The sequence below is a fragment of the Rousettus aegyptiacus genome, unplaced genomic scaffold (genome assembly GCF_014176215.1).
Source record: "Rousettus aegyptiacus isolate mRouAeg1 unplaced genomic scaffold, mRouAeg1.p scaffold_m13_p_5, whole genome shotgun sequence".
Lineage (NCBI taxonomy): Eukaryota > Metazoa > Chordata > Mammalia > Chiroptera > Pteropodidae > Rousettus > Rousettus aegyptiacus.
The window spans coordinates 40,395,668-40,422,234 of NW_023416308.1; the positions used below are offsets into that span (position 1 = coordinate 40,395,668).

The window sequence follows — 26,567 nt, forward strand, 5'->3', positions numbered from 1 at the left end:
CCCCCAAATCCCCTCCCATTTAGCAACCTTCAATTTGCTCTGTGTATCTGAATTTGCTTCTGTTTTGTTTGATCATTTATAAAATATGCTATGTTTGATTAGATTTTAGTTTTCTTACCTGTAAAGTGGAGACAATATACATCCTACAAGGTTACATAGAGGTACACAAAGGGATCGGTAGTCGCATACTTTTTCAAGAGTTAAAAGTATTATGCAAATGAAAAGATAAGTCTAAGAATGAGAGAAAATATTTGTAAATCATATACAGCAGTGGTCCCCTACCTTTTTGGTACCAGGGACTGGTGTTCTTATGAGCTGAGGTGGAGCTGAGGAGGTGATGCTAGTGCTAGGGAGTGGCTGCAAATACAAAGGAAGCTTTGCTCGCTTGCCCACTGCTTACCTCCTGCTGTGTGTCCTGTCTCCTAACAGGCCATGGACTGGTACTAATCCTTGGCCATGAGGTTCGGAACTCCTGATATACAGTATCTCTGCAGAAGATACATGCCAAGACTCCTAGTGATTAGTACCAAACCCTGTGTATACCATTTTTTATTTAATACATACCTGTGGTAATATTTAATTTATAAATTAGGCACAGTAAGAGATTCACAATAATAACTAATAATGAAATAGAATAATTATAATAAACTGTAATTAAAGTTATGTGAATGTGTCTTTTCTCTCCCAAAATGTCTTGTACTGTACTCACCTTTTCACTAAAGGAAGTACTTTATGGCTTCTCTTTGGCATATTCAAATTGCCAGCATCACTACTCTTATGCTTTGAGGACATAATTAAGTAAAATAAAGCTTACTTGAACATAAGCATGGTGATACCAACAGTTGATTTGATAACAGATATCTACTAAGTGACTAATGGGTGGGGTGTTTCTATAGCATGTATTCACTGGGAAAGGGGATGATTCACACCTGGGCAGATGGATCAAGAGGCACGAGGTGCAGAAGGATGGTGTGAGATTTTATAAAGTATTCAGAACAGGTTACAATTTAAAACTTATGAATTGTTGATTTCTTGAAGTTTCCATTTAATATTTTTGAACCGTGGTTGACCGCAGTTAACTGAAACTACAGAAAGAAAAACCACAGAGAAGGGGAACTACTGTATCTGATAAAGGATTAATATCCAGACTATACGAAGAAATCCTACAACTCAACAACAAAAAGCCAAACATTATGAAAACTGGAACATAAGTGTTTGTAAGGATTTGGAGAAATAGGAATCCTTGTGCATGGATGATGGTTATGTAAAATAGTGTAGAACTTTGGAAAAACTTTGCTGGTTCCACAAAAAGTCAAACATAGAATTAACACATCATGCAGTAATTCTACTTCTGGATATATACCCAAAAGAATTTAAAGCAGGGACTCAAACAGATATTTGTACACCAATGGTCATAGTAACATTATTCATAATAGCCGAAAGGTGGAAACAACCCAAAATGTCCGCCGACAGATAAGTGGGTAAGTAACATGTGGTATAGACATACAATTGACTATTATTCAGCAATAAAAGTGCTGAAATTCTAATACATACTACAACATGGATGCTAAGTAAAAGATGCTAAGTAAAAGATGCCAAGACAAAAAGAACAAATATTGTATTATTCCACTTATATGTGGCACCTAGCACATATAAGCAAATCATAGTGACAGAAAAGTAGAATAGAGGTTAACAGGGCCTGGAAGAAGGGAGAAATGGGGAGTTATTGTTTAGGATGATGAAAAAGTTGTGGAAATGGGTAGTGGTGATGGTTATACCACATTGTGAATGTACTTAATGCCACTGAAGAGTACACTTAAAAATGGCCAAAATGGTAAATTCCATGTTATCTATATATTTTTAAATATTTTTTATTTTTCAATTATAGTTGGCATATAATACATTAGTTTCAGGTGTACAACATAGTAATCAGACATCTGTGTAACTCACAAAGTGATAACCCCAATAAATCTAGTGCCCCCTGACACCATAACGTGTTATTACAATATTATTGGCTATATTCCTTGTATTATACCTTCTATCTCCATGACTATTTTGTAACTACCCATTTGTACTTCTTAATCACTTCCCCCTTAACCCTTGTTCACCAACTCCCAACTCCCTCCCATCTGGTAACCCTCAAAATGTTCTCTGTATATATGAGTTTGTTTCTGTATTTGTTTTTTTATGCAATCATATGGCATTTGTCTTCCTCTATATGACTAACTCCACTCAGCACAATATCCTGTAGGTCTACCATGAAATACCTTTTTTCATCTCATTACTTTGAGACTTTGTATCTTTTTTAATCTGAAGTGAGTCTCTTATAGTTAGCACATACAGGAGTCTTGTTTTCTTATCCATTCAGCCACCCTATCTTTTGATTGGAACATTTAATTCTTTTTCATTCAGAGTACTTATTGATAGATATATAGTTATTACCATTCTTTAGATTTTTGGTACATATTTTTTCTTCTTAAAGAAGTCCCTCCAACATTTCCTGTAATACTGGCTTGGTGGTGATAAACACCTTTAGCTTTTTCTTGTCTGGGAAGATCTATCTGTCCTTAGATTCTAAATGATAGCTTTGCTGGTAAAGTAATCTTGTTTGTAGGCCCTGGGTTTTCAACACTTTGAATATTTTTGTGCCAAGTCCTACTGGCCTGTAAAGTTTCTTCTGAGAAATCTGTGCCAGTCTAATGGGAGCTCCCTTGTAGGTAACTAATTGCTTTTCTCTTGCTGCTCTTAAGATTCTCTCTTTGAATTTAATCTTTGGCACGTAAATTATGATGTGTCTTGGTGTGGGCCTCTTTGGATTCAACTGGTTGGGACTCTCTGAACTTTCTGGGGTTGTATGTCTATTTATTTCCTTTATCAGGTTAGGGAAGTTTTCCATCATTATTTCTTCAAATAGGTTTTCAATTCCTTGCTCTCTGTCTTCTCCTTCTAGTACCCCCTATGATGTGAATATTGTTACTCTTGATGTTGTCCCAGAGGCTTCTTAAACTACTGTCATTATTTTGGATTTTTTGTTGTTGTTCTTGCTGTTCTGATTGGGTGTCTTCTGCTACCCCATTATCTAGATTGCTGATTCGATCCTCAGCTTATCCACTCTGTTGATTCTTTCTAATGTACTTTTCATCTCAGATATTGCATCCTTCATTTCTGCCTGGCTTCCTATTATGTTTTCTATTTCCATTTTTAATGTTTTATCTTTTTGTTAAAGTTCTCACTGAGTTCAGCTGTTTTTCTCCTACATTTCTTGAACATCCTTACAACCAATGTTTTGGACTATGGATCTGGTATATTGCTTGCCTCCATTTTAGTAATTTTTTTTTCTGAAGCTTTGTTCTGCTCTTTCATGTGGGGGTATGCTTCTTTGTATCCCCAATTTTCCTGCCTCCCTGTATCTGTTTCTATGTATTAGGTAGGGGTCCTAAGTTTCCCAGTCTTAATAGAGTGGCTTTATATAATAGGTTTGTTGTGGGGCCCAGTGGCAAAGTCCTGGGAGAGGTTCAGCTGCAGGTCAAGTCCAGCCACAGTTTGTACACCTCCTGAACCTCCTGGTAAAAGTCACCAAGCAATCCACATATGGCTGCCACCCATGCTAGACTTATAGGTGCCTTGAGGGGCCAAGTCTGAAACCAAGGCTGGCTGCCACTGATACAGAGTTTGGGGCTGCTCATCAAGAGGTACAAGGCACACTGAGGCCAGAAACTGCTTCTTTGGGTTTTATGAACCTTCAGAGATTTTATGAAAGTTCATGGCAAGAGCCAAGACAGCCCATTTATATGGAATAAATCACTGGAAGCAACATTGGTGGGCCCACAAGTTGGGAGAGTTGTAGTCTAAGGGAATCCCCTGGGCAGACTGAACTGTGTTATCCCATTGGAAGGTCACTCTGATACAGTGGTATCTGCGTTTACAGGCTGGGATAGGGGAGGACTCAACAAAGGAACAATGGCTTCTGCCTGTACCTTTATCCAGGAGAAAGCCACCCCCTCCAGCCCTCACCCTGAAGCCTGAGAACTCAACACCTCCTCACCTTCCTGTATGTCCTGGTGCCCCTCGAGCAGCTGCCCCAGCGCTGGAGCTCGGAGTGAGCAAGTCCATCAGTGAGTAAGGCCAGGCATGAGCCCTTTAAGAGGAATGTGGTCTCCAACTATTGCAGCCCTTCATCTCACTCAGTAACAGCCATTGGCTAATTCACAGCCAGAGGTTGTGAGGACTTCTCTTCCCAGCATGGGAAGCCTGGGCTGGGGTGCCCAGTGTGCAGCTCCTCAGGTGAGGGAGGTGGCTCTGTAGCCAAGATAACCCTCTTAATTCTCGAGCCTCACACAGTTTTGGGACCAGGACATTTCGCATCTCTGCACCTTCTACCATTTTGAGATGACCTGTTAACAATTTTATGTTCCTAGTTGTAGGGTTTCTGTTCAGCCAGACCTCAGGTGACTCTGTATGCCAGTTGCTCTGTAGTTATAATTTTGGTGTAGTTGCTATAGGATGCATGCACAGTCTCTACCTTCTACGTCATCTTGTCTTCACCTGTTATCTATATTTTAAAACGCACACACAGTGCTTTGCAATCTTTGAGTGCCTATCTTGTTCAAGCATTATTCTAGTTCTTGGAAATACAGTAATAAAAAATCACAAGTCTTTTCCTTCCTGGAGTTTATAATCTGGTGAGAGTTGAGTGGTAACATATTATTTAAAGTCAATGAGCACAATATGGATCATTCAAAAGATAGTTCTGGAATAACTGGGTAGCTCTGGAGTTTAAAAGTTAGTAAATGTGTTAGGCCTTTACACTAAAATTAATTCAAGATGGATCAAAGATTTAAATGTGTAATACAAAATTATAAAAATAGTAGAGGGATTCATGGGAGAATGTTTTAAAAAGAATAATCTTAAAATAGAAGAAGACTTTTCTAAATATGAAATAACCTAGAAGCCATAAAAGACCAGTGAATTCTACTATATGCAAATGTTCATAAAATATGCATAGATAAACCAACCATAAGTAAAAAAAAAAAAAAAGGAAAAATGTTTGTGACTAGTATCGCAAAAAATCCAGTTTCCAAAATATATAAAGGGTTTTGCAAGTCAGTAAGAAAAAGATCAAAGGATATGATCCTATATTTCATGAGAAAGAAAAACAAATGATTCAATCCCATTTTTAATAAGAAAATGCAAATTAAAACCATGCTAAGTTGCCATTTTTTACAGATTGACAAAGTTCAAAAAGTTTAATAACATATTGTTGAAATATGTATGGAGTATTGGGCACTTTTATTTTTTGCTTGGGGAATATATATTGGTTTTACCTTTATAAAGTACAAATACATTATGACCTACTACTCAAAGCAATCTATAGATTCAATATAATCCCTATCAAAATACCAATGGCATTTTTCAGAGATCTAGAACAAATAATCTTAAAATTTATATGGAGCCATAAAAATCCCCGAACGGCCATGGCAATCTTGAGAAAGAACAAAGTTGGAGGTATCACAATACCTGATATCAAACTATACTACAAGCCTATAGTAATCAAAACAACATGGTACTTGCATAAAAACAGTTACATCGATCAGTGGAACAGAATAGAGAGGCCAGAAATAAATCCATGCCTATACACTTTTCATATATGACAAAGGAGGTAAGCATATACAATGGGGTAAAGACAGTCTCTTCAATAGTGTTGGGAAAATTGGACAGATACATGCAAAAAAAAAAAAAAAGAAGAAGAAGAAGCTGGACCACCTTCTTATACCATATACAATAATAGACTCAAAATGGATTAAAGACTTAAATGTAAGACCTGAAACCATAAAACGCTTCAGAAGAAAACATAGGCAGTAAACTCTCTGATATTACTAACAGGAATCTCTTTTCAGATATATCTCTTCGGGCAAGGGAAACAGAAGAAAAAATGAAGAAATAGGACTACATCAAACTAAAAAGTGTTCGTTCATCAAAGGAAACCATCAACAAAACAAAAAAACGACCGACTATTTGGGAGGAGATATTCGCTAATGATACATCTGATAAGGGGTTAATATCTAAAAAATATAAAGAACTTATACAATTCAACAACAAAAAAAACAAACAATCCAATTAAAAAATGGGCAGAAGACCTGAACAGATACTTCTACAGATGGCTAACAAATATATGAAAAGATGCTCAAAGTTGCTGACCATCAGAAAAATGCACATTAAAGCCACAATGATACATTGCCTCACACCTGTCAGAATAGCTATCATCAATAAATCGAAAAACAACAAGTGTTGGTGAGGATGCAAAGTAAAGGGAACCCTCATACGTTGTTGGTGGGATTGCAAATTGGTACAGCCGCTGTGGAAATTAAAAATGGATATACCTTTTGACCCAGCAATTGTACTTCCTCGTATTTATCCAAAGAAAACCAAAACAATAATTTGTAAAGATCTATGCACTCCAATATTCATGGCAGCACAATTTACAATAACCAAAATGAGGAAGTAACCTAAATGCCCATCAGCAGACGATTGGATAAAGAAATTATGGTTCACATATACAATGGAATATTACTCAGCCATTAAAAAATGAAATTCTACCATTTGCAATGACATGGATGGACCTCGAAGTTATGATGCTAAGTGAAATAAGTCAGATGAAGATAAATACCATATGATTTTTCTTATATGTGGAATCTAAGAAACAAAAAGAACAAACTAATTAAAAACAGACTCACAAATATAGTGGACAATTTGGTGATGGACAGAGGGGAGGGGGGCTGGTAGAATGGGTGGGGGAAAGGTTAAAGAAGTAAAAATTAGTAATTGGTAGCTGTTCATGGGGATGGGGAGCATGGCAGAGGGAATGCAGTTAGCATTATTAATATGATGGCTAGATGGAGAGCCAGAGGAGAGAAAGAGCAATTAGGGGAATGATTTTATAAACTATATAAATATTTAACCAATGTACTGTATACTTGAAACATTTAAATAAATAAAATTTAAAAATTAATTTAAAAATACATTATGGCCCAGTAATTCCATTTATTTGTATTTGTTACAAATAGTCTTAAGCATATTCACAATCCCATTTATTGTTAGAACTAAAACTATAAAACTTTAAAAAGTATAAAAAGAAGGCACAGGCAAAATCTTTGTGACTGAGTTTGGCATAGATATTTTAGATATGACACCAATAGCACAATCCATGAAAGAAAAAATGGATAAAATGAACTTCATCAAAATAAAAACCTTTTACACTTCAAAAGCTACCACTAAAAAAATGAAAAGACAAGCCACAGATTGGTAGATATATTTGTAAATCATATATTTGCTAGAGGACTTGTATGCGAAATATGGAAGAACTTCTACAATTCAACAAACAACAAAAAGTAATAAGACAACCCAATTAAAAAAAGATTTGAATAGACATTTCACTAAAGATATGAAAATGTCTAACAAGCATGTGAAAAGATGTTCAACATCATTAGTCAGTAGGGAAATGCAAACGAAAGTCATAATAAGATATCATTTTATACCTACTGGAATGGCTATACTAAAAATAAAATAACAATAGTAACAAATATCAGTGAGAATGTAGAGAAACAGGACGTGTCACCCATTGCTGATAGGAATATAAAATGGTACAGATGTTTTGAAAAACAGTCAGTTTCTTTAAAAGTTAATTATAAATTTACCACATAACTCAGCAATACTGCACTCCTAGATAGCGACCCTAGAGAAATGACAAAATGTGTACACAGGAAGACTTACTTGCATGATAATGTCTAGAACAGCATACTATATGATTCCATTTACATGACTGTCCAGAAAAGGCAAATCTGAAGAGGCAGAAGAGATTAGTGGTTGTCTGGGGCTGAGGGTGAGAACAGGGAGCTGACGGCATTAGAGATCTTAAGAGAGTTATGGGAATGTTCTAAAAGTGAGTTATGGTAATGGTTGTAAAATGGGTAAATTTGCTAAAAATTACCAAGAACAGGTGAAATCACTTAAAATGAATGCATTTTATAGCATTTTATAGCAGTACAATTATTTTTAAAAATGACATTTATACAATGTTAGTCATTGCAGCATTGTTAAGAACAACAGATTGGAAACAATTTATATGCTAGTATAAAATAATCTCTAGGTTTCATTAGGTGAAAAGTACAAGATGTATAGTATGATACCACTTTTGTGAGAAAGGGGAAGAAAAATGTATACTTAAGAATTTGCTTATATATGCCTAGAATATATCTGATATATAATACATTATATGTCTTATGAGGATATATAAAAAACAGCATATTGTTTGCCTCTGGAAAGGGCAACTGGGAATGTAGGTGGAGGGAGACCTTTCAGTGCATATTTGACCCATGTGAATTATGACATGCAAAAAGTAAATAAAAAGTAAAATGTAAAAAAAATATATTCAAATGGGGTTATTGATCTTTTCATTTTTCTTTTACAGAAATATTACCTCCCAATAGGTGGCACTCCTGAAATACCATACATGTTTTTTACTTTACTTATATTTTATTTTGAGAAAACCCCAAGTTCGCTCTGTTGGACTTTCTTCTCCATTTGTCACCTCTGGGACTTTGAGTCTAGGTTTAGGCCTGAAAGTTCCTCTGCTAGGAGTGCTCCAAAATGTATCACTTTGTTTCTGAAAACTAAGTAGAAAGAACACCTGCATTAAAAAAAGAAAAATTACAATTGTTTCAGAAAACCAAATAAGGCTTGGGCCCTGTTTGCCTGACTGAAACTTCAGGTTAATTGAATCAGAACTTCTGATTGATTGATTGATTGATTGATTGAAAGGTTAATATACGTCAGTGGTTCTTAACTAGGGGAGATTTTTACCCCTGAGGGGACACAATATTTGGAGATATTTTTGGTTGTCAAAACAGGGGTACTGCTGGGATCTGGTGGCTAGAGGCCAGGAAGGCTGCTAAAAACCTTGCAACGCACAGGACAGTCCCCTCACCACAAAGAATTATCTAGTCCAAAATATTAATACTGTGTATAATGAGAAGCCCTTATATAGAATTAAGATTAATACTGAGTAACTGTTCTGAGAGGATTTAAAGATACGCACAGATTTCATATCTTCTTAGGCCAAGAAAATTATCACTGGCTGTGTTTTTGAAATGGGTCTCCACAGTCAACCCCTACTCTGCCCCCACATGATCTTTATAGCTGGAGAAAAGAGATAGACTTGGCAGCAGTTAGTAGAGCAGGTAATGCAAAAGCTCTGTCTTAGATATGATGTGGAAGGACACACCTATTCTGAGTCCTGAGCTCAGTTCTTCCTCAGTTTGTTTCCTTGAAGGTGGCTGTATTGGTCATCTTCCCGATCCTTGAGGGGCTAAAAAAGAGAGCACAGTCATAAACTCATTTTCTCCCATCCTTAATGAATTAATTTGATGCATATTTACTGATTGCTTTTTATGTGCAAGGCTTTGGAGTGGGTGTTTTGTGCTCCTGGGGACAGAAAGAGGACAAAAAGATGGAGGCTTTGTGGATAGTTTGTGGGTCTCTCTTGGTGTGTTCTTCAGTTTTTCTCACTAGATCCTGACCTCTTCTCTCTCAACCCTCCTCTTTATTTCATTCATTCTGCCCAAAGGGATAACTATGCCATCATCTGGTATGTCCTAAGCAGCTCCTTATCCATGTAGTATCTTCCAAATAACTTGCTCCACCCTCAATTTCAAAATTTTAAATCACTACTAATTGTAGCAGTGTCTCTTTTATTCCTCATACCTGATAGAGCTGGTCATTGGACAACAGAGTCTGCTTGTCTGAAGCTGCACAAAAAATAAAACACACATACATAACATACATAAGGTAGAAGGGACAATAAATTGAGTTATAATCACACAATAGAGTACTAAATAGCAATAAGAATTAGTGAAATACACCTGCATATAACAACATGGATGGATCTTACAAGCATATTGTTGAATAAAGAAGCCACACACAAGAGTACTTACTGTATGAGTCCATTTACATAAGGAACAAAAACAGGTATAATTAATCAATGTTGTTAGAAGTCAGGCTAGTGCTCACTTTTGGGATAGATAGAGTCTGGAAGTGACCACAAAGGGAATTTCTAGGTCGTCGGTAATATCCTCTTTCTTAAACTGGGTGCTGGATTTACAGGTGTGTTTGCTTTGTTAGTTTTTTTTTTTTTAAGCCGTGTGCTTGTGATTCGTGTACTTTTCTGTATGTAGGTTTTACTTCAATAGAGTTTTTAAAAAACACAGAAGACAAATCAGAGGAACTTGGATCTTGAGACAGGTAAATATTATGTGAAAACAGAATATCCTTTTTTCCTGACTACAGAGAGAGCTTCACTCAGCTGTGCACATTAGCAACACATGCCAACTTAGTCTCTTCTCTTGGGTCTATTTTGGCAGGAAGAAAGCTGAGGGTTTCAGGTGTTCTCATATCTCATCTAGGAACATTCTTTTACCTCTTGATTGGTGAACTCCATCTTGTTTAGCAATGAGGTAGACCCCAACACCAAGAAGAAAAATGCTGATGATTTCAACGAAGACATAGCCAGACACAGTGGCAGCACTCAGCTCAATGCAGCTCTGACACACTGTGGGGAAAGGAAGGAACAAGTATTCTTCAGGGTGTGAAAGTTATTCTTCTGGATCTTTTTCTCCTTCCTACCAGCAGTAATACCCTTGTCTAGCTAGGGCAGCAGGCTGTCCTTCTGCAGGTTGTACGGCAAGGGAATTGCCAGGGATTGGACTAAGAATGCAATACTTCTTGATGTTTCTCTGTCCCCAAGGAATCATGGGGAAGTCCATGTGGTCTTATTACCAGGAACTATGTGAATGAGAAGCAAGATCAGATCCCTTTCTCCATGCTCAGTTACCTTCTACATCTCACAGCTGCTCACCTTGTAAGCTCTCCTGTATCCCCTACCCACCCTAACTCAGTTTATATAAATTGCTGACTGCTCCAAACCATAGGGCCCACCCAAAAGTGGGCTTTCAGGACTGGCTATACTTTTCCAAGAAGTTAGGGGAACTGTCTTGTTATAGTCAAAATGAAGCAAGCTGAGATTAAGATAACTAGCTCTTAAATTGCTGTTTAGCCTCTATTTTCACACTCACTCTGGACAGGAAATCCCTAGCACCAAGTGCTGCTTAATTTTCACAACGAGCAAATCCAAGGGGCTTACATACTTCTGTAATACACTTGGAGTGATGTTGAATTGTTTGATGTTGAACACCAATATTTCCCTCGAGGGTTCTTCAAATGACTTCCCAGATTATATGTATTTATTTTTTTAGATAGTGAAGTTATTTCCTTTCCATCTTTATACCATTTGATATTTTCGCCTTTCAATTTACAAATCAGAAGTACTGAACCATCTTCTTGATTGTCATCCACGTCTATTGAAGGTTTTCCTGAAAAAGGAAAATCTATGGTCTGTTAAGGATCTTTCCTCTGAAATTCTCTTTACCCCTGGGTACCAGAAGAAGACGATTACAATAGTAGTTCTCAAACTTTAATATGCACATGAATTGCATGGGAATTTAGTTAGAATATCAGGTTCTATTTGGTAGATCTGGGGAGGGGCTAAGATTCTGCATTTCTAACATGCTTCCAGGTGATATCAATGCTGGTGGTTCATGGATAACATTTTGAGTAGTGCCTAGCTGCTAGGGTCCTGTTTCTTCTCCAAGAACCAGACAATTAATTGCTGGTCATTACTGGCTACTGATTTGGTTGAAAATAGAGACATTCACTATTTATCACTCATTATTCCAGAAATACTGTTGTAGGAAGCCATATTTTCATCAACTTCCTCAGAGTTTGAGCATAGGAAGAAGCCATTTCCCTACCTTGTTCTGATTGGGCAATAATACCTGTAGAGACAAAAGAGAGAGGGGATCAGCTGGGCATGGAATCATTCAGATACCTAGAGATATCATTTATATGGTCATTTGAGTCCAAGATGGAGAGAGATCCTAATCCACAGGAGTAGCAGTATCTATACCTATGTTTCTGGATTGTAGCCTAAATCACCAAAGTGAATTCAGTGTGTTGTATGATAAATAATTTGTCTAGTCTTTGTCCTGGGTTCCTGGGAGGAAGTTTCTAAACCTTTGGAATTTCACAAGCACTAGAATTACCTTTGTTATTCTTGAGGGCCTTTAGACCAAATGTGAGTTTATGCTAATGACCTGACTCAGGACAGCACTGGTTAAGATCAACTATGTGATCAGCAAATTGAGACTTAAAGCTCTGGGAGAGGATGAGCACTGGAAATCAAGTTCAGTCACATGACCATTAATTCAATCAATCATGCTCATATAATGAAACTCCAATCCAAACTCAGTGAAGCTTCCTGCTTGGTGAACACATCGACGTGCCAGGAAGATGATGTATTCTGATTCTACAGGGAAAAGCACAGAAGTTCTGTGTTCAGGAATCTCCCAGACTCCACCCCATCTGTCTCTTCATTGGCTAGACCTGATTTTATTTTTATAACAAAACTATAATTGTAAGATAGCACTTTCTTGACTTCTGTGAGTTGTTCTAGCAAATTATCAGACCCTGAGGGAGTTTTGAGAACCCTCCAGATTGGTAGCCAGTTTGTCAAAAGTGTGGATGTTCTGGAGACCCTGGAGTTGGGCCTGGCATTTAAGTGAGGGCAGTTTTGTTGGTGACTGTGCCCTTAACCTCTGAGGTCTGATGCTACTAGAGTTAACATCAGAATTATATTGCAGTACATATATGGGTATTGCCTGGACAGTCTGGAATGTTCTGTTCCTTTAACAGCTAAAGGCCTGGCAATGAGAGCGTGTGTACTAGCTAAAGACTTTTAGAGCTGAGTTACTTTTAAAATCTTCAGCCTAGGTGATCCTTTTCTTATAGAAACCCTGGATGTTTTATAGGAAGCGGCTATTCAATTGACCTCAAATCTGTCTCAAAACTCAGAGTAGTAGAATTGCATGGTAGATGTACGATAGAGAACTAGCACTGGAATTCAATTTGATTAAATTTAATTCAGACATTTACTAAGAACTATTATGTTCTTGATATGATTATGCAGTGTGAAAGAAAAGGGTGGTGATATGAAGAACTAGTTGTTGTTTCCAAAGAGTTTACATTGAAGTGGAAAAATAATGTAATTAACATAATAAAACATAAATAATTATTTAGTACTTATATGAATACATCTGAAAGAGGAATAGAAAATATTGATTTTGCCCAAGAGTGAGTGACAGGGAAAGCTTTACCAGATAAGGTGACTATTGTCTGGGCTTTGAAGAATGAGTAGGAATTCACCAGATGGAGAAAGAATAGCTGAGTGAAGATATAGACTTGGAAAAAGACAAGAGAGGTAGATAGTGTGGCTAGAGGGAAAAAAATGGATCCAAATCAAAGTATAATGGAAATCGTTGGAAGGAATCAACTGTCTTAGAACTTCACACAGGGCTGAACTATTTATGAATAGTGCCTAGCACAGTGCCTGGAACATGATAGGAGTTTTATATTTGTTGAATAAATGCATGAACAAATCAATAAATGAATACAAAAAGCAAGAAAAGCAGTTAAGCAGATTTCAAACTAGCTCTTCTCTTGACTATCCGGTTGCCATGAGAAGGACAAAGAAGACCCTCATTCTAACTCAGATTCCATGGGAAAGAGGATCCAACTGATTGCTGACATCTTTTAATTAATTTTGTTTATCCGAGTCTTATTTTGTTTTAGGACTTGAGAGATCATGTAGCCAAATTTCCTAGGCTGACTGCTAAGAGAACTGAGCTCAGAGGAAACAGGCGTTGCCTAAGTTTACACAGCTCATTGGTGGCTGAGCTCAAGTTTCCATTGCTCAGTTCTGTGCTCTCTGCCCCACACAGGCTTTTAGCGCTGCCTCTTAACCTGTGTTGTCTTCCTCCAGTCCTCTCAGAAATAATTTTGAGCTTTCACTGTCCTGTTCAAGTCCCCACTCAACCATTACCCAGCTCAGTTTCAGCAGGTGGCATCGCCTCCCTCTTAGTTCATTGAGAATATAGATACTATAATGATCCTTTCTCCTTTGTCTTGCTTTCTATCTACAAGCTTATCTATGGCTGAAGTCGTCTGCACATTCTTTTTTCTAGTCTCAGAGGGTAAGGCTGCCTTCCTCTCTGTGCCGTTGACACCACTCTTGAAGCAATCCTTTCAGCATCAACTCTGGGACCTCAATTTACTCACCATCTTCTCCTTTAGCCTAGAAATATGCTCAACTTCCTCTCACACTCAAAACAATTTCTTTTTAGACTCTATTTCCCCCTCTACTTACCACTCAAACTCTCTTCCTTTCTCATCCAAACTTTTTTAGAGAATAGCCTACACTTGCATCTCTTTATTGTCTGCCTTTACTTCCACTCTTTTCCATTTTGCTTCTACTCACACACCCCCAATGAAGTTGTTATAAATGACCCGTGACCTTTATTTTACCAAATCCCACAAACTTAAACTTTTAAATATATTCTTACATTAGTGGATTGCTCTTTAATATCTCATACTCTCAGTGAATTTCTCTTTCTGGAAGCTCTCTACTTCCTTGATTTCCTTGGTATTGGACTTATCTGATTATTCCAGCTTTCTAATCATTCCTTTATCTCTTTCTTAAAATCGTTTTTCTCTAATTGCCCCTTAAAAGTTGGTATCCTCATGGTTTCATCCTCAGCTCTCTCTTCCTCATATCTCACGTGGTACTTATTGTGATTTCAAATAATTTTCATGGTGTTAGCGTCCCCCATTCTGTAGAGAACCATCTCTAGTCCAGACTGTAGGCACTGGCCAAGTTCATCCACTTCCTGTTGGATATTTACAATTGAATATTCATACAGGCATCTTATATTGTACCTTACATTCAAACTGGAAGCACTGAAACTTATCTCTTCAATTAGTTTATAAGTCCTTTAAGACAGAAGGTTTTTTATTTATCGTTATATATTCCTAGCCTACCACATAATAGGATCTCACTTATACTTGTTGAGCAGTTCATCAACTAACCAACTGAGTGAGTGAATGCGTCACAGGTCTACACCTATCCCCAGCTCTGAGTTTAAAAATCACATACTTTTTCTTTTCATGTTCCTGGCCTACGCCATTTTGGGCTACATTCGAACCTAAGATGGAGATATCCGGGTCCCCTCTCTAGGCAGTTAATTTCTCTGTTTTGATTCCTCAAGAGGCAATGACCCTAATTCTGTCATGGGAAACTACTTCTCTCTAGCAGAAAACAGTAAGAGGCTTCATTTTTGCTCTTCCTTCTCTGAACTGTAACGTAACAGCTGAAGTAGGCTAAGGTTAGAGATTCTAATATTTTTGTACCCCTGGTGATGGCCTCTTCCCTTGAGTATTTCTTCAGACTGCCAGACCCCTCAGTGGGCTCTTACCTTGAAGAAGAGAGATAGCCAGGATGAGGCTAGCCAGATACTTCCCCTGCTCCATGTCAGTCAGTCTCTGTCCTTTCCTTGCAAAAGCACTGAGTAGTCCCAGCAGTAGCAGCTAGCGTGGCTCCGCCTACCATTATTCAGGCTGGGGACCCTGTGAGAAGACAAGAACCCAGGCCTCCCCTTTGGCTTCAGTGTTGGCAGCTGGGGTCTCAGCAGGGCTGCAGGTGCAGATGTCTCTTGCTTTTCCGTTAGAAAGTGAAGGGTAGAAGGTGGTGGGGAAGGAGAGGAAAAGAGTATTCAATTTGCATCTGAAAGACTCTGGCTTGCACAGAGAACTGCCTTGGGTGCTGAGTAGGAGGAGAGAGCCTGGGCCGCTTTCTTAGTGAGGGGGGTAAACATTTTTGCCACCACTTGCTGCTGTTATTTTAGCCAGTTATTGCTTGTTGCTAGTTGTCACTAGAACTAATGAATTCAGGCAGCAACTCTGAGGTTCTCAGGGTGGAGCTCTGACAAGAAAGCCATCTCAATCCAGGTCCTCACTTTGGAATTTTTCATCGTCCTTTTGAGACGAGATAATCAAAGGAGTGTCTGTCTAAGAGGATAGGTAGGACAATTCCAACAAGACAGGGCATACATTTCCAAGGCCCAGGGCCTGACCTGAGTTTCCAGGATCTTGGTATCCTGTCTCCTTCAGTCAGTGAGTTAACAAACATGCACAGAGCTGTTGTTATGTGCCAGACACAATCTAGGTATTGGAGATACCGAAGTGACATATATGATCTCTGCCCTCAGGTAAATTACAGCTCAACTATGGCAGTATCAAGAGTTTCAACCCCCACAAGCTACAGAGGAAAAAATCCATTTGTCTCTTGAAAGGCTCAATTCTGCCTGCTAGTCAATCATATTGTTATTAATAACTATTTCTTATTGAGCATATATAATATCTTAGGCACCATGTAAACATTTTGTTCATATCCTTATCATGAATGAAGAATATATGGAATCAACAGTAAATTAGATGAAGCAGAGGATAGAATCAGCAACTCTAAAGAAAAGGTAATAAAAAATGCCCAAGTAGAACAGCAAAAAGAAAAAAGAATTTTAAAAAATGAGAGTAGTTGAATGGTCCTCTGAGACAACATAAAATGTAACAACATTCACATCATAGGGGTACCAGAAGAAGAGAGAGAGCAGAGAGAAAGAGTGAAGGATCGAAAGCCTGTTTGAAGAGATAATAGTGGAAAATTTCTCTAACTTGATGAAGGAAATAGACATTCAAATCCAGGAAGCACAGAGCGTCCCAAACAAGAGGAATCCAAAGAGGCCCACACCAAGACACATCATAATTAAAATGCCAAAAGTTAAAGACAAAGAGAGAATCTTAAAAGCAGGAAGAGAAAATCAGTTAGTTACCTACGAGAGAGCTACCATAAGACTGTCAGCTGATTTCTCAACAGAAACTTCTCAGGCCAAAGGGACTGGCATCAAATACTCAAAGTGATGAAAAGCAAGGATCTACAATAAGGATTACTCTCCCTAGCAGGCTATCACATAGAATCGAAGGAGGGATAGAGAGCCTTCCAGATAAGAAAAAGCTGAAGGAGTTCATCACCACCAAACCAGTATTACAAGAAATGTTAGAGGGACTTCTTTAAGAAGAAGAAAAAATATATTAAAAATATGAATAAAAAATATTTCAAGAGAAAAAAAATCTCACTGACAAAGACAAACACATAGTGGATCAACCTATTTTAAAACTAGTACGAAGGTTAAAAGGCAAAATTAGTAAGATCATGTGTGATCACAACAATAAATTAAGAGATACACACAAACACACAACTGAAGGAAAAGATGATGAAAACATAAATGTGGAGGGGTAAGTAAAAACAGTAGTGATTATAGAATGTGTTCAAACTTAACCATCAACTGAAAATAGACTGCTATAAACATAGTTTGGTATATATGAAGCACATGAAAACCATAAATAAACAATCTACAAAAGATATGCTAGAAATAAAGAGAGAGAAATCTAAATACAACACTACAGAAAGTCATAAATATACAAGAGAAGAGAGCAAGAGAATAAGAAAGGAACAGAAGAAAAACATTCAGAAAAGACTAAATAAAATGGCATTAACTACATACTATAAAGAATAATAAAATCTTAAAATTTACAACATGGACGAGCCTAGAGGGTATTGTGCTGGGTAAAATGAGTCAGACAGAAAAGGACAAGTGCTACATGATTTCACTTTTATATGGAGTCTAAAAAGTAGAATAAATGAGCAAAACAAAACAGAAACAAACTCATAGATATAGAGAACATTTTGATAGTTGTCAGATGGGAGGAGAGTTGAGGGAATGGTTGAAAGAGGTGAAAGGTAGTTACAAATTGATAGTTACAAAATAGTCATGGGGGTGCAAAGTACAGCATAGGGAATATAGTCAACAATATTATAATAGCTATATATGGTGTCAGGTGGGTACAAGACTTATCAGAGGGATAACTTTGTAAGTTATGTGACTGTCTAACCACTACTTTGTACACTTGAAACCAAAATAATATTAAATGTCAAAAGTAATGGAAAAATTAAAAAAAAAATCTTATCATGATACTGAGGAAATAAGGCTCTGAAAAATTACATGAGTGGTACAGGCCCAGAGGAGCAGTATTGGTGCCAGAATTCAAATCTCTGGCGGTGTTGGGTGGGTAAGGGGGTGTTCCAAAGCACAACCTCCTACTGGTAAGAAGCTCCTTAGTTTGTTGTCCCAGGTTTCCCAAAGAAGACCTTGGCCAGGATCCCAAGAAAGATCAGGAGTGGGAGGAACTTAGCTGGTATGAGATGAGGCTCACAGTTTCTCTTAAGTTTTGACAGGTGGCAGTTTTTAGGTGGCAAGTAAATGTACTTATGTTGTTCATATGAACTCTGAAGTTCATATTTTTCATCAGTGACTCAGGAAAGGACATCCTAAATCTCCTTGTACTTCTTAGGAGTCCCGGCAATCTTTTCTATGGTCTCTGCTTTCCCTTTCACTCCACCCTTACCCTCTTGGCTTGGAGAGAGAAATTTACATCTGCTTCCTTCCTACCCCACCCCCAGCTAACCCTTACTCTGACAGTCTCCTATCATCAATAGCAGAGAACAGACAAATAGGCTTATTCTAGTTCCTCCCCTACCCTCTACTTTTTCCGGTACCAGTGAGTCTGCTGGTGGAGGGCAGCTCTCATCGTAGCTGATAGATCTGTGACCTGGGTCTATCTACTGAATGAATTCTGTTGGAAAATGAAACACACCAGGTTTCTGGCTGGCCTGATACTGGCTGCCCTTCTCTTCCAAGGTAAGGCTTCCCCAGGTGGGTGGGAGCATCTAGGAGAAGGGACCTGAGAGGGATAATACCACCTGCAGCGAGGACCACTTGAAAGTTCTTCTCAGTGCTAGCTTTAATTCACTAGGTAGGGTTGTCAAGGAGGGCAGGGTTGGAATGTAGGGCAGGGTCTGAGAAACAGGCTCTTGGCTTGACCAACTCTAGTTAGGAGTGCATCTTGGCCTTGGGTGTCTCAGTGCTTTAAGAGAAGAGCTAACTTTAGGTTGAGCATGAGGAAAGGCAGATTTGGGGTAAGAGAATGACCAACTCATTCCTGTTTGCCCGGTTTTAAAACTGATAGCCCATGTCCCAGGAACTCCCTTGATCTCAGGCAAACTGAGATGAATGGTTGTCCTAGGAATCAGCTGTTTTGGGACATCCAGCATTTTCACTGGAAACAGATTCCACATGAGACAAGAGTGTAGGATGTGACGTATCTGATGTACGTGTTTCTCCCAGAGCATACATGCATATATTCCTGACCTGCTTCAGAGGCATTGGGATTTTCTAGAGGATGTTCTTATATCCAAATTGGTAACAGAGTATAAAGCTCAGGGAGAACGTAGATTCCACTTTTCCTCTGGGTTCTGGTGATGTTCTCAGTCAAAGCAATTCAGTAGATTTAGAAAGGTGCTGTGCATACTTCCAGCCCTTAAACTCTCCACAAGACTTGACTTGTGTGGATCTCCAAGAATGGATTTGATTAAAAAAAAAATCTGTCCCCCTCCCCTTAAGCAAGTGTAGCACAACTAAAAATCTTTACATGGAATTTTCCCTGGGTCTTCTTCTGGACCAGTGGGCTGGTAAGACATGTTAGCTTTTCTCCTACCCCCAATAGTTATTGGCCCTGGGAAAGGCTTTAGTCAGTGAGAGATCCATTCTCTTGGTAGTTGTTGGAGTAAGGTAAAGGGGGAGGAAAGGAGAGGGAGAGAAGTTGAAGTGAAAGTGTCACAGGTGGCTGGGAAGTAGAATTAGTTTTCCTGGAGAAAAAAGTATGGACACCTCCAAGTGTGGAACATTTTGCCTTTCCACCTCTCTTGGATGCTTCAGCAGTCTATGCTCCCCTCTTATTTCTAATCAGTGGTCTGAACACACTTCCAGGATGGTTCTTAGATCAATCCAATTTTTTTCTCTTTTGCTCTGTGTCCATCAGGGCCTGCCCTCTGCTTGAACTGCGTCCTTGTGCCTTTCCTGGCCCCTGCTGTTCATGGGGAGTATCCCGAAGCCTTTCTCTTGTGACTTCTCTCTCTTTTGCTGTAAACCTTAAACCGTCCTAGACTTGGAAAGGGGTCCTTCTTAAGCATGAGCCTCAGTAGAACTAGGAGTCTAGTTTAGACCAAAGTGCTGACTCCAGTCACGGTATTTTTTTTTCCTTAGTGAGTCTCTCCCAGGATCTCGTGGATGAAGTTGAGGACAAAGTGCTTTTGAATTGCAATGGAAGCATCATATGGCTAGAGGGAATGATGGGGAACCTTTTCTCAAACAATAAAAGTCTGGACCTGGGAAAACGCATCCTGGACCCACGAGGAGTGTATCAGTGCAAGGAGACATCTTACAAAGGCACCAAATTATCTACTTTACAAGTATATTTTAGAAGTATGTGCTGCCTGAACACTTTGGGTTGGAATGGATAGGGCCTCTGTATATGAGAACTTTCTAGCTGGAGGGGGCTATGGTGAACCAATCTGTTCTCTAAACAGACTAAGGTTACTCTTATAATAGTACAAGCCAGAGTTTGGGAGTTTGAGAGAACTTAACTAATGGAGAAAGAGAAGTGACCCAAGCCTTGTGATCTAAGCAGTAGGGGTTAGGTTGGGAGAGTGATTTGGTCTCCTGCCTTATTTAAATTCCTATAAAGCTGAGACTACTTCTTGGCTCTCCTCAGGGATTCCTTGGGATGAAAGGAAGAGGTGGCTATAGCAAGGCCAGGAGCAGGCCTCTCTCCAAGGATCTTAAGTTGGGTCTTGGCATGAGAGATCCTGATGTTACCTTAGGAGGTGAGGATGGCTTCTACCTCTCTTCTTGCCTCCATTCCCCCATAGTGTGCCAGAACTGTGTGGAGCTGGACTCAGCTACCCTGGCTGGCATTGTTGTCACTGACATCATTGCCACTCTCCTCCTTGCTTTGGGAGTCTACTGCTTTGCTGGACATGAGACTGGAAGGCTCTCTAGGGGTAAGTGGAAGGACAGAGCGTGTGTGTGTGTGTGTGTGTGTGTGTGTGTGTGTACGTGCGTGCATGTGTGTTGTGGATGTAGGTATGGGTGATTGTGTACCTGCTAAGGAATGGGGCTGGCAAGTGGGTTGTGTCTCATTTGGGAAGCATTCTTGCAGTCCTCATAAGTGTTTTTAAAACTGGTTATTGAAAGAACTTGTGTGCCCATATTACTCATGCAGACTTCTGAGGGCGTGACCAGCTTCAGGCCCCCTGCAGTGTTTGTGGGGTCTCATTGTCTCATCCTCCTATGCCCTTTATAACTCTCTTTTCCTGGTTCTTCTAGCTGCTGAGACTCAAGCTCTATTGAGGAATGACCAGCTCTATCAGGTAAGTCCAGAGGAGAAAGATGAGAATGGGAGGAGGAATGAGTGAGGATGGAGAAACTGACACTAGGTGTCATGTGCATGAATGAGGGGTCCTAGTGGGGAATTCTCTGGGGGAGGGTCTGGAAAGGTCATGTATAAACTCTCATCTCTGGGACCCACTGGGGTCCTCCCCAGGAGAGTTCTGACTCTGCCGCATTGTTTCCCCTTCTCATCTCTCAGCCCCTTCGTGATCGGAATGATGCTCAGTACAGCCGTCTTGGTGAAAACTGGCCTCGGAACAAGTGAACCTGAGATTGGTGGCTTATAGGAGCATCAGTTATCAACTGCACCTTCTCTCTTTGTTCAGTCAATAAATATGTCTTCTTTCACTTAGCAGGCGCCTGGACTTTTCAAGGCTCCTGAGCAAGGCATGGTGGTACACACTCTGGGTTCAGGACCTGCCCCTGCATACTCCCTCGCTGTTTTTTGTCTCTGGTTAGCCCCCTATTGTAACCCTTCCTGAGTTTTGGCTTCTTCACCGCAGCTGAGGGTGACTGCTGTGTTCAGGAACTGAGCCACATAGAAGTTTCCATGACATCACAAGCGGAGGTGGTAGAGACATCAAGGGCCTTGGGACTCACTTCTTATTAAGATGCAGAGAATGTGTATGAGAAAGTCTTACTTCTGCTAAGGAGCTGGCCTTGGCTTTTTAACCCCCATTGAGAGGTTTTAGCCTAGACCCCTTTAGTACCATTTATCTTCCTTTCCCCAGAGCCTGCCCTGACCCTTTCTCCTGCAGGATAAACTGGCAACAGAAACTCTTCATCAATTAAAACACATTTCTCTCCACTCACTTGGAAAGCTGAAGTTTGAGACTGAGTGGGGACTTAGGATATTTTGAACAGATGTCATCTTTGCTTAGTGGGTTAGTGGTGGTTCTAAATCTTTGAGAGCCTGAGGGAATTGTTAAGAATATAGACACGTGGGCCCCACTCTAGGCATGTGGTCCCCGAGTAATTCTGAAACAGCCCTAATTCAGAGAATCTCCAGTTTAAATGGAGAACTGAGGTTCCTTACTTTGTGTCCTTCATGCCTGTTTCTGTCTACCATAGGTGGGAACCTCTCCTTTTGTTCTTTGAGTAAGAATAATTTAGTGAACTTCAGGACACTTAAATGAGAGTAAGCATTTTCTAGACCAGAGTTCCCAAAAGAAAAAAGAATTAAAAACTATATAGTCAGAGATCTGGATGATTCTGACCACTATTTCTTCAAGATATATACAGATCCTAATTTTGGTAGAGACGGAATGAACTTCCAATTTACGACACATGCTGCATTCATGGTTATGATTTATTTCTACCCTTCATATCTCTACTACCATAGTCCTTCTAACCCTAGACCCTGCTTTCACATTGAATACCTCCACTGAGCAACACTTCATGCATGCATTGCATCAGTGCTTGTATCCTTTTCACACACTGCACACTTCCTTTCATCTGATTCCTCATATGCCTTTATACCCCACCATACCTTTAACTCGTTCTCAACATTGGCCGTATGTTGGAATCTCTGGTTTCTGGGTGAATCCACCCCCAGAAATTCTAATTTTATTGGTCTTGAGCATCAAGACTTAAGTCAATTTTAATGGGAAGCCAAGGTTGAGAAACACTGCCCTCCCTCCATCTGAGCCCTTCTAAAATCTTGTGTCCCTTTTGGCTCTATTTTTTGTGTGTGTTTTTAAAAAACAGATTTACTGAGGCAAACTGACACTAATAAACAGCATATTTTTAGTGTAAAATTTGGCAAATTTTGCCATATCTACCCACTTGTGAAACACGATCAAGATAATGAACATATCCAACACCTCGAACAGTTTCCTCATGCCCCTTTGTGCGCAATCCCTCCCTCCTTCCTCTCCTTATCTCCACACCATCCAGGCAACTAGTCATTCATTTTCTGTCATTACAGATTAGTTTTCATTTTTCTATAGTTAATATAAATGAAATGATATATTAGGTACCCTTTTCTTATCTGCCTTCTTACATTCAGCATAATTATTTTGATATTCATCCATCTTGTTGCATCTTTCAATAGTTCATTCCTTTTTTGTTGTTCAGTAGTGCTCCATTGTATGGATATGCCACAGTTGTTTATCCATTCATCTGTTGATAGTCTTTTGGGTTGCTTCCTGGTTTTGGCTATTACAAATAAAGCCGCTATGAACTTAATATATGTCATCGTGTGGACATATGCTTTTATTTCTATTGGATAAATACTCAGAGGTGGAATGGCTGGGATACAACTTTTAAAAAAAGTAGTTTTGTTATTCTAGTTCCTTGGCACTCCAATATAAATTGGCTCCTCAAATGCTTACTACAAAATACCTATTGGCATTTTGACTAAGATTGTACTGATATTATAGATCAATTTGGGGAGAACTGATGTCTTAATGATGAGTCTTCCAATCTATGAACATGTCTTTTGTCAGATTTATCCCTAAGTATGTTATAATTTTTTATGTTATCATATATGGTGCTTAAAAAATTTTAATTTCCAATTGTTGATTGATAGTATATAGAAATATAATTGCTTTTTGTAAATCAATTTTTACCCTGAAAACTTCCTAATCTCAATTATTAATTCTAGTAGTTTTTGTTTTATAGATCCCATTAGATAGTCTACATAGATAATCATGTAGTTTGTGAATAAAGACAGTTTAACTTCTTTGTTTCCAATCCAGATGTGTTTTACTTCAGTTTCTTGGCTTATTGCACTGGTTAGAATCTCCCGTATAATGTTTACAGGAGTGCAGAGAGGACATTCTTACCTCGTTTGTGATCTTAGAGGTAAAGCGTTGTCTTTCAGCATTAAGGATGATGTTGGCTGTAGGTTTTTCTCAGATACTCTTTCACAAGTTGAGGACATTCTATTCTCTTTCTAGTTTGTTGAGAATTTTTAGCAAAAATAGTTGAGTATTGTCAAGTGCTTCTTCTGCATTGATTAATATGTTTACATAGTTTTACTTTTTCAGTCTGTTAATATGATAAATTACTTTGGTGGCATGATCTATTAAACCAATCCTGCATTCCTTCATCATTATATATTTTTCTTTTTATATATTATCAAATTAGATTTGCTTCAATTCTATGAAGAATTTTTGCATCTATTCATAAGGGATCTTGTCGGCAGTTTTCTTGTAATGTCTTTGGTTTTGATATCAAAGTATATTACTTAGGGTTTGCCACAAAATCTGCAAAATAGATTAGCACGCTGGAGATGCAGGAAAGAGTTGATATTGCATCTTGAATCTAAAGACCGTTTAGAAACAAAGAAAGTTTTCTTTTCCTCAGAGGACCTTAGTCTGTTTTTTCATAAGGCCTTCAACTGATTGGACGAGGCTTACCCACGGTATGGAAAGTATCCTGCTTTACTCAAAGTTTACTGATTTAAATGTTAATCTCAACTCAAAAATACCTTCACAACAACATCCAGAGCATCTAGATGTGTCCAACTAAATATCTGGATACCGTGGCTCAGCCAAATTGACACATAAAATTAACCATTACAGAAGATAAGTTTAGATGAGTTGGAAATATTCCCTCTTCCATTTTCTGAAAGAGTTTGTACAGAATTGGTATTATTTCTTCCTATTCAGGTTATCTATTTCATCTTCAGTGAGTGGAGAGCCTTGTCTTCAAATTTTATCCAGCCTTCCCTTCAAGGCCCAGATCAAGTCTCTCTTCATCCGTGGAGCTTTCCAGACTGTCTCATTTCTCAGTTCCTCCTCAGAACACCAGCGACATTGTAGCACTAACAAGTGCTTAGTCACATTTGTTCTTCTGCTTTGTTTACCTTTTTTGCATGCCTGGGCACTGTTATATGACTGCAAGCTCCTTGAAGACTGGAACTGTTTATTTGTGTCTCCTCAGCATTTAACATAGTACTTGCCTGCCACATGAGTGATCAGAAGAACACTCATTAAAAGAATACCTAAACAATCACATACAGACCTCTTAAGTCAGGAAAGTGGAGAGCATTCTTTATGATCACAGTTGGCATTGGAGTTGAACATTTCTGGCTGCTAATTCCAGCTCTGTTCCTCACTAACTATACACCTTGGGCAAATAAGCCCCCATAGTTTCATGGTCATACAAGGACAACATCTACCTTGTCAAGTTGTCATAAGAATTAAATGAGATAATGCACCTAAAGTTCTAAGCACAACTTCTAGAACACAGTAAATACTCATGCTGGGCCTCACTTTCCCTTGACTGGGCACCATCAAATATGCCAGGGACAAAACTTTCACTCCACCCCTAGGCCAGCCTGCTATTCTAGCTAGTGAAGGTCAACATCGTGGAGACTCCTTGTGAGCATAAGTATTGAGTGTTTAGAGGGAAAGAAGCCATGTTTCAACAGGGACTATCAAATAGAAACTGTAGCCATAAACCCAAGGCTGAGTGTGAATAGCATATGGGGGGCTGGTAACCACGAATGGCTTTTTCAGTCCTGGTCGCATACATACATAGCCCTATGGTGAGCAGGGAGGTTTCTGAGTTCAGAGAGGGAGAGAAGAGAACCCACTGCCTTGAGCTGGACTAAAGCAGATCTTCAGTGCTCTGGTTTCCTCTCGCTGCAAGTTGCGCATGTATCCTGGGAGACTGAGAAAGAAGCCCTCCCACACCTGCCTCTGGCTGCTGCTGCATCTCTCTCACCCTCACTCTGCATACACCCCACATCCTGGCTGCTAAACCACAGCTGCTGCTGTCTCTCAGAGTGGAGGGAGTGGTACCTGCGTGACAGCACCTCCTTGCTCTACTTCCCTCGCCCTGACTCTGGGGCTCCTCCTTTTAGAGGCAGCTTGTGGAAATCTTTTCCATCTCTCAACATTTTTACATTTCCCCTCTTCTCACTGTTGCCTTAATCTGCCTTTTTAAGCCTTCGTTTCTGTCTCACCTATGTTTTTGAACTGCCACTCTGTCAGGGACTCATCACTCTCTGCCACCCTTGATGTTTTTCTCCAAGAGAAGTTAGTCAAATGACTAATTGTTTGCTCTTTATCTCACTCAAGCTTGCAGTCTCTCTCTCTCTCTCTCTCTCTCTCTCTCTCTCTCTCTCTCTCTCTCTCTCTCTGTCTCTCTCTCTCTCAACTATTTCCTGATGCCTTCTCCAAAGAGACCTTCAAATAATGCTCCACCCACTGTGAAAACATGTAGTACTTGCCTTTGGGATCATGGCTGGGGAATTTAGTCAAAGGTAGAGAG

The 26,567-nt window shown here is 39.1% G+C and overlaps 2 protein-coding genes across 3 annotated transcripts; one reads left to right on the forward strand and one right to left on the reverse strand.

Annotated features, from left to right (window-relative positions):
• Positions 1-7,307: 7,307 nt before the first annotated feature.
• Positions 7,308-15,699, reverse strand: CD3G (CD3g molecule). Of its 2 annotated transcripts, none has more exons than XM_016155429.2 (7): positions 15,417-15,699; positions 11,862-11,885; positions 11,199-11,423; positions 10,472-10,603; positions 9,760-9,803; positions 9,281-9,364; positions 7,308-8,669 (listed from the first exon to the last, which is right to left on the reverse strand). In XM_016155429.2, exons 1-6 carry the CDS (start codon positions 15,469-15,471, stop codon positions 9,299-9,301), a joined length of 546 nt encoding a protein of 181 aa, XP_016010915.2. In that variant the 5' UTR covers positions 15,472-15,699; the 3' UTR covers positions 7,308-8,669; positions 9,281-9,298. The 2 variants fall into 2 exon arrangements, with proteins under 2 accessions (XP_016010915.2, XP_016010907.2); XM_016155421.2 differs by having other exon boundaries at positions 7,308-8,686; positions 15,417-15,697.
• Positions 15,700-18,559: 2,860 nt separating this feature from the next.
• On the forward strand, positions 18,560-26,447 carry CD3D (CD3d molecule). The gene is made up of 5 exons (XM_016155465.2): positions 18,560-18,755; positions 20,160-20,378; positions 20,825-20,956; positions 21,282-21,325; positions 21,544-26,447. The coding sequence occupies exons 1-5, from the start codon at positions 18,701-18,703 to the stop codon at positions 21,607-21,609; spliced, it is 516 nt and encodes a 171-aa protein (XP_016010951.2). The 5' UTR covers positions 18,560-18,700; the 3' UTR covers positions 21,610-26,447.
• Positions 26,448-26,567: the final 120 nt, after the last annotated feature.

Bases quoted from the DNA above. Each gene is read 5' to 3' on its own strand.
- CD3G (XM_016155429.2), bottom strand. From the start codon at position 15,471: ATGGAGCAGGGGAAGTATCTGGCTAGCCTCATCCTGGCTATCTCTCTT. The intron at 11,886-15,416 runs GTAAGAGCCCAC...TTGTCTCTACAG, and splicing joins GGCTATCTCTCTTCTTCAAG to GTATTATTGCCCAATCAGAA. The intron at 10,604-11,198 runs GTATGTAAGCCC...CTTTCCCCACAG, and splicing joins ACTCCAAGTGTATTACAGAA to TGTGTCAGAGCTGCATTGAG.
- CD3D (XM_016155465.2), top strand. From the start codon at position 18,701: ATGAAACACACCAGGTTTCTGGCTGGCCTGATACTGGCTGCCCTTCTC. The intron at 20,379-20,824 runs GTATGTGCTGCC...ATTCCCCCATAG, and splicing joins TTTACAAGTATATTTTAGAA to TGTGCCAGAACTGTGTGGAG. The intron at 20,957-21,281 runs GTAAGTGGAAGG...TGGTTCTTCTAG, and splicing joins GACTGGAAGGCTCTCTAGGG to CTGCTGAGACTCAAGCTCTA.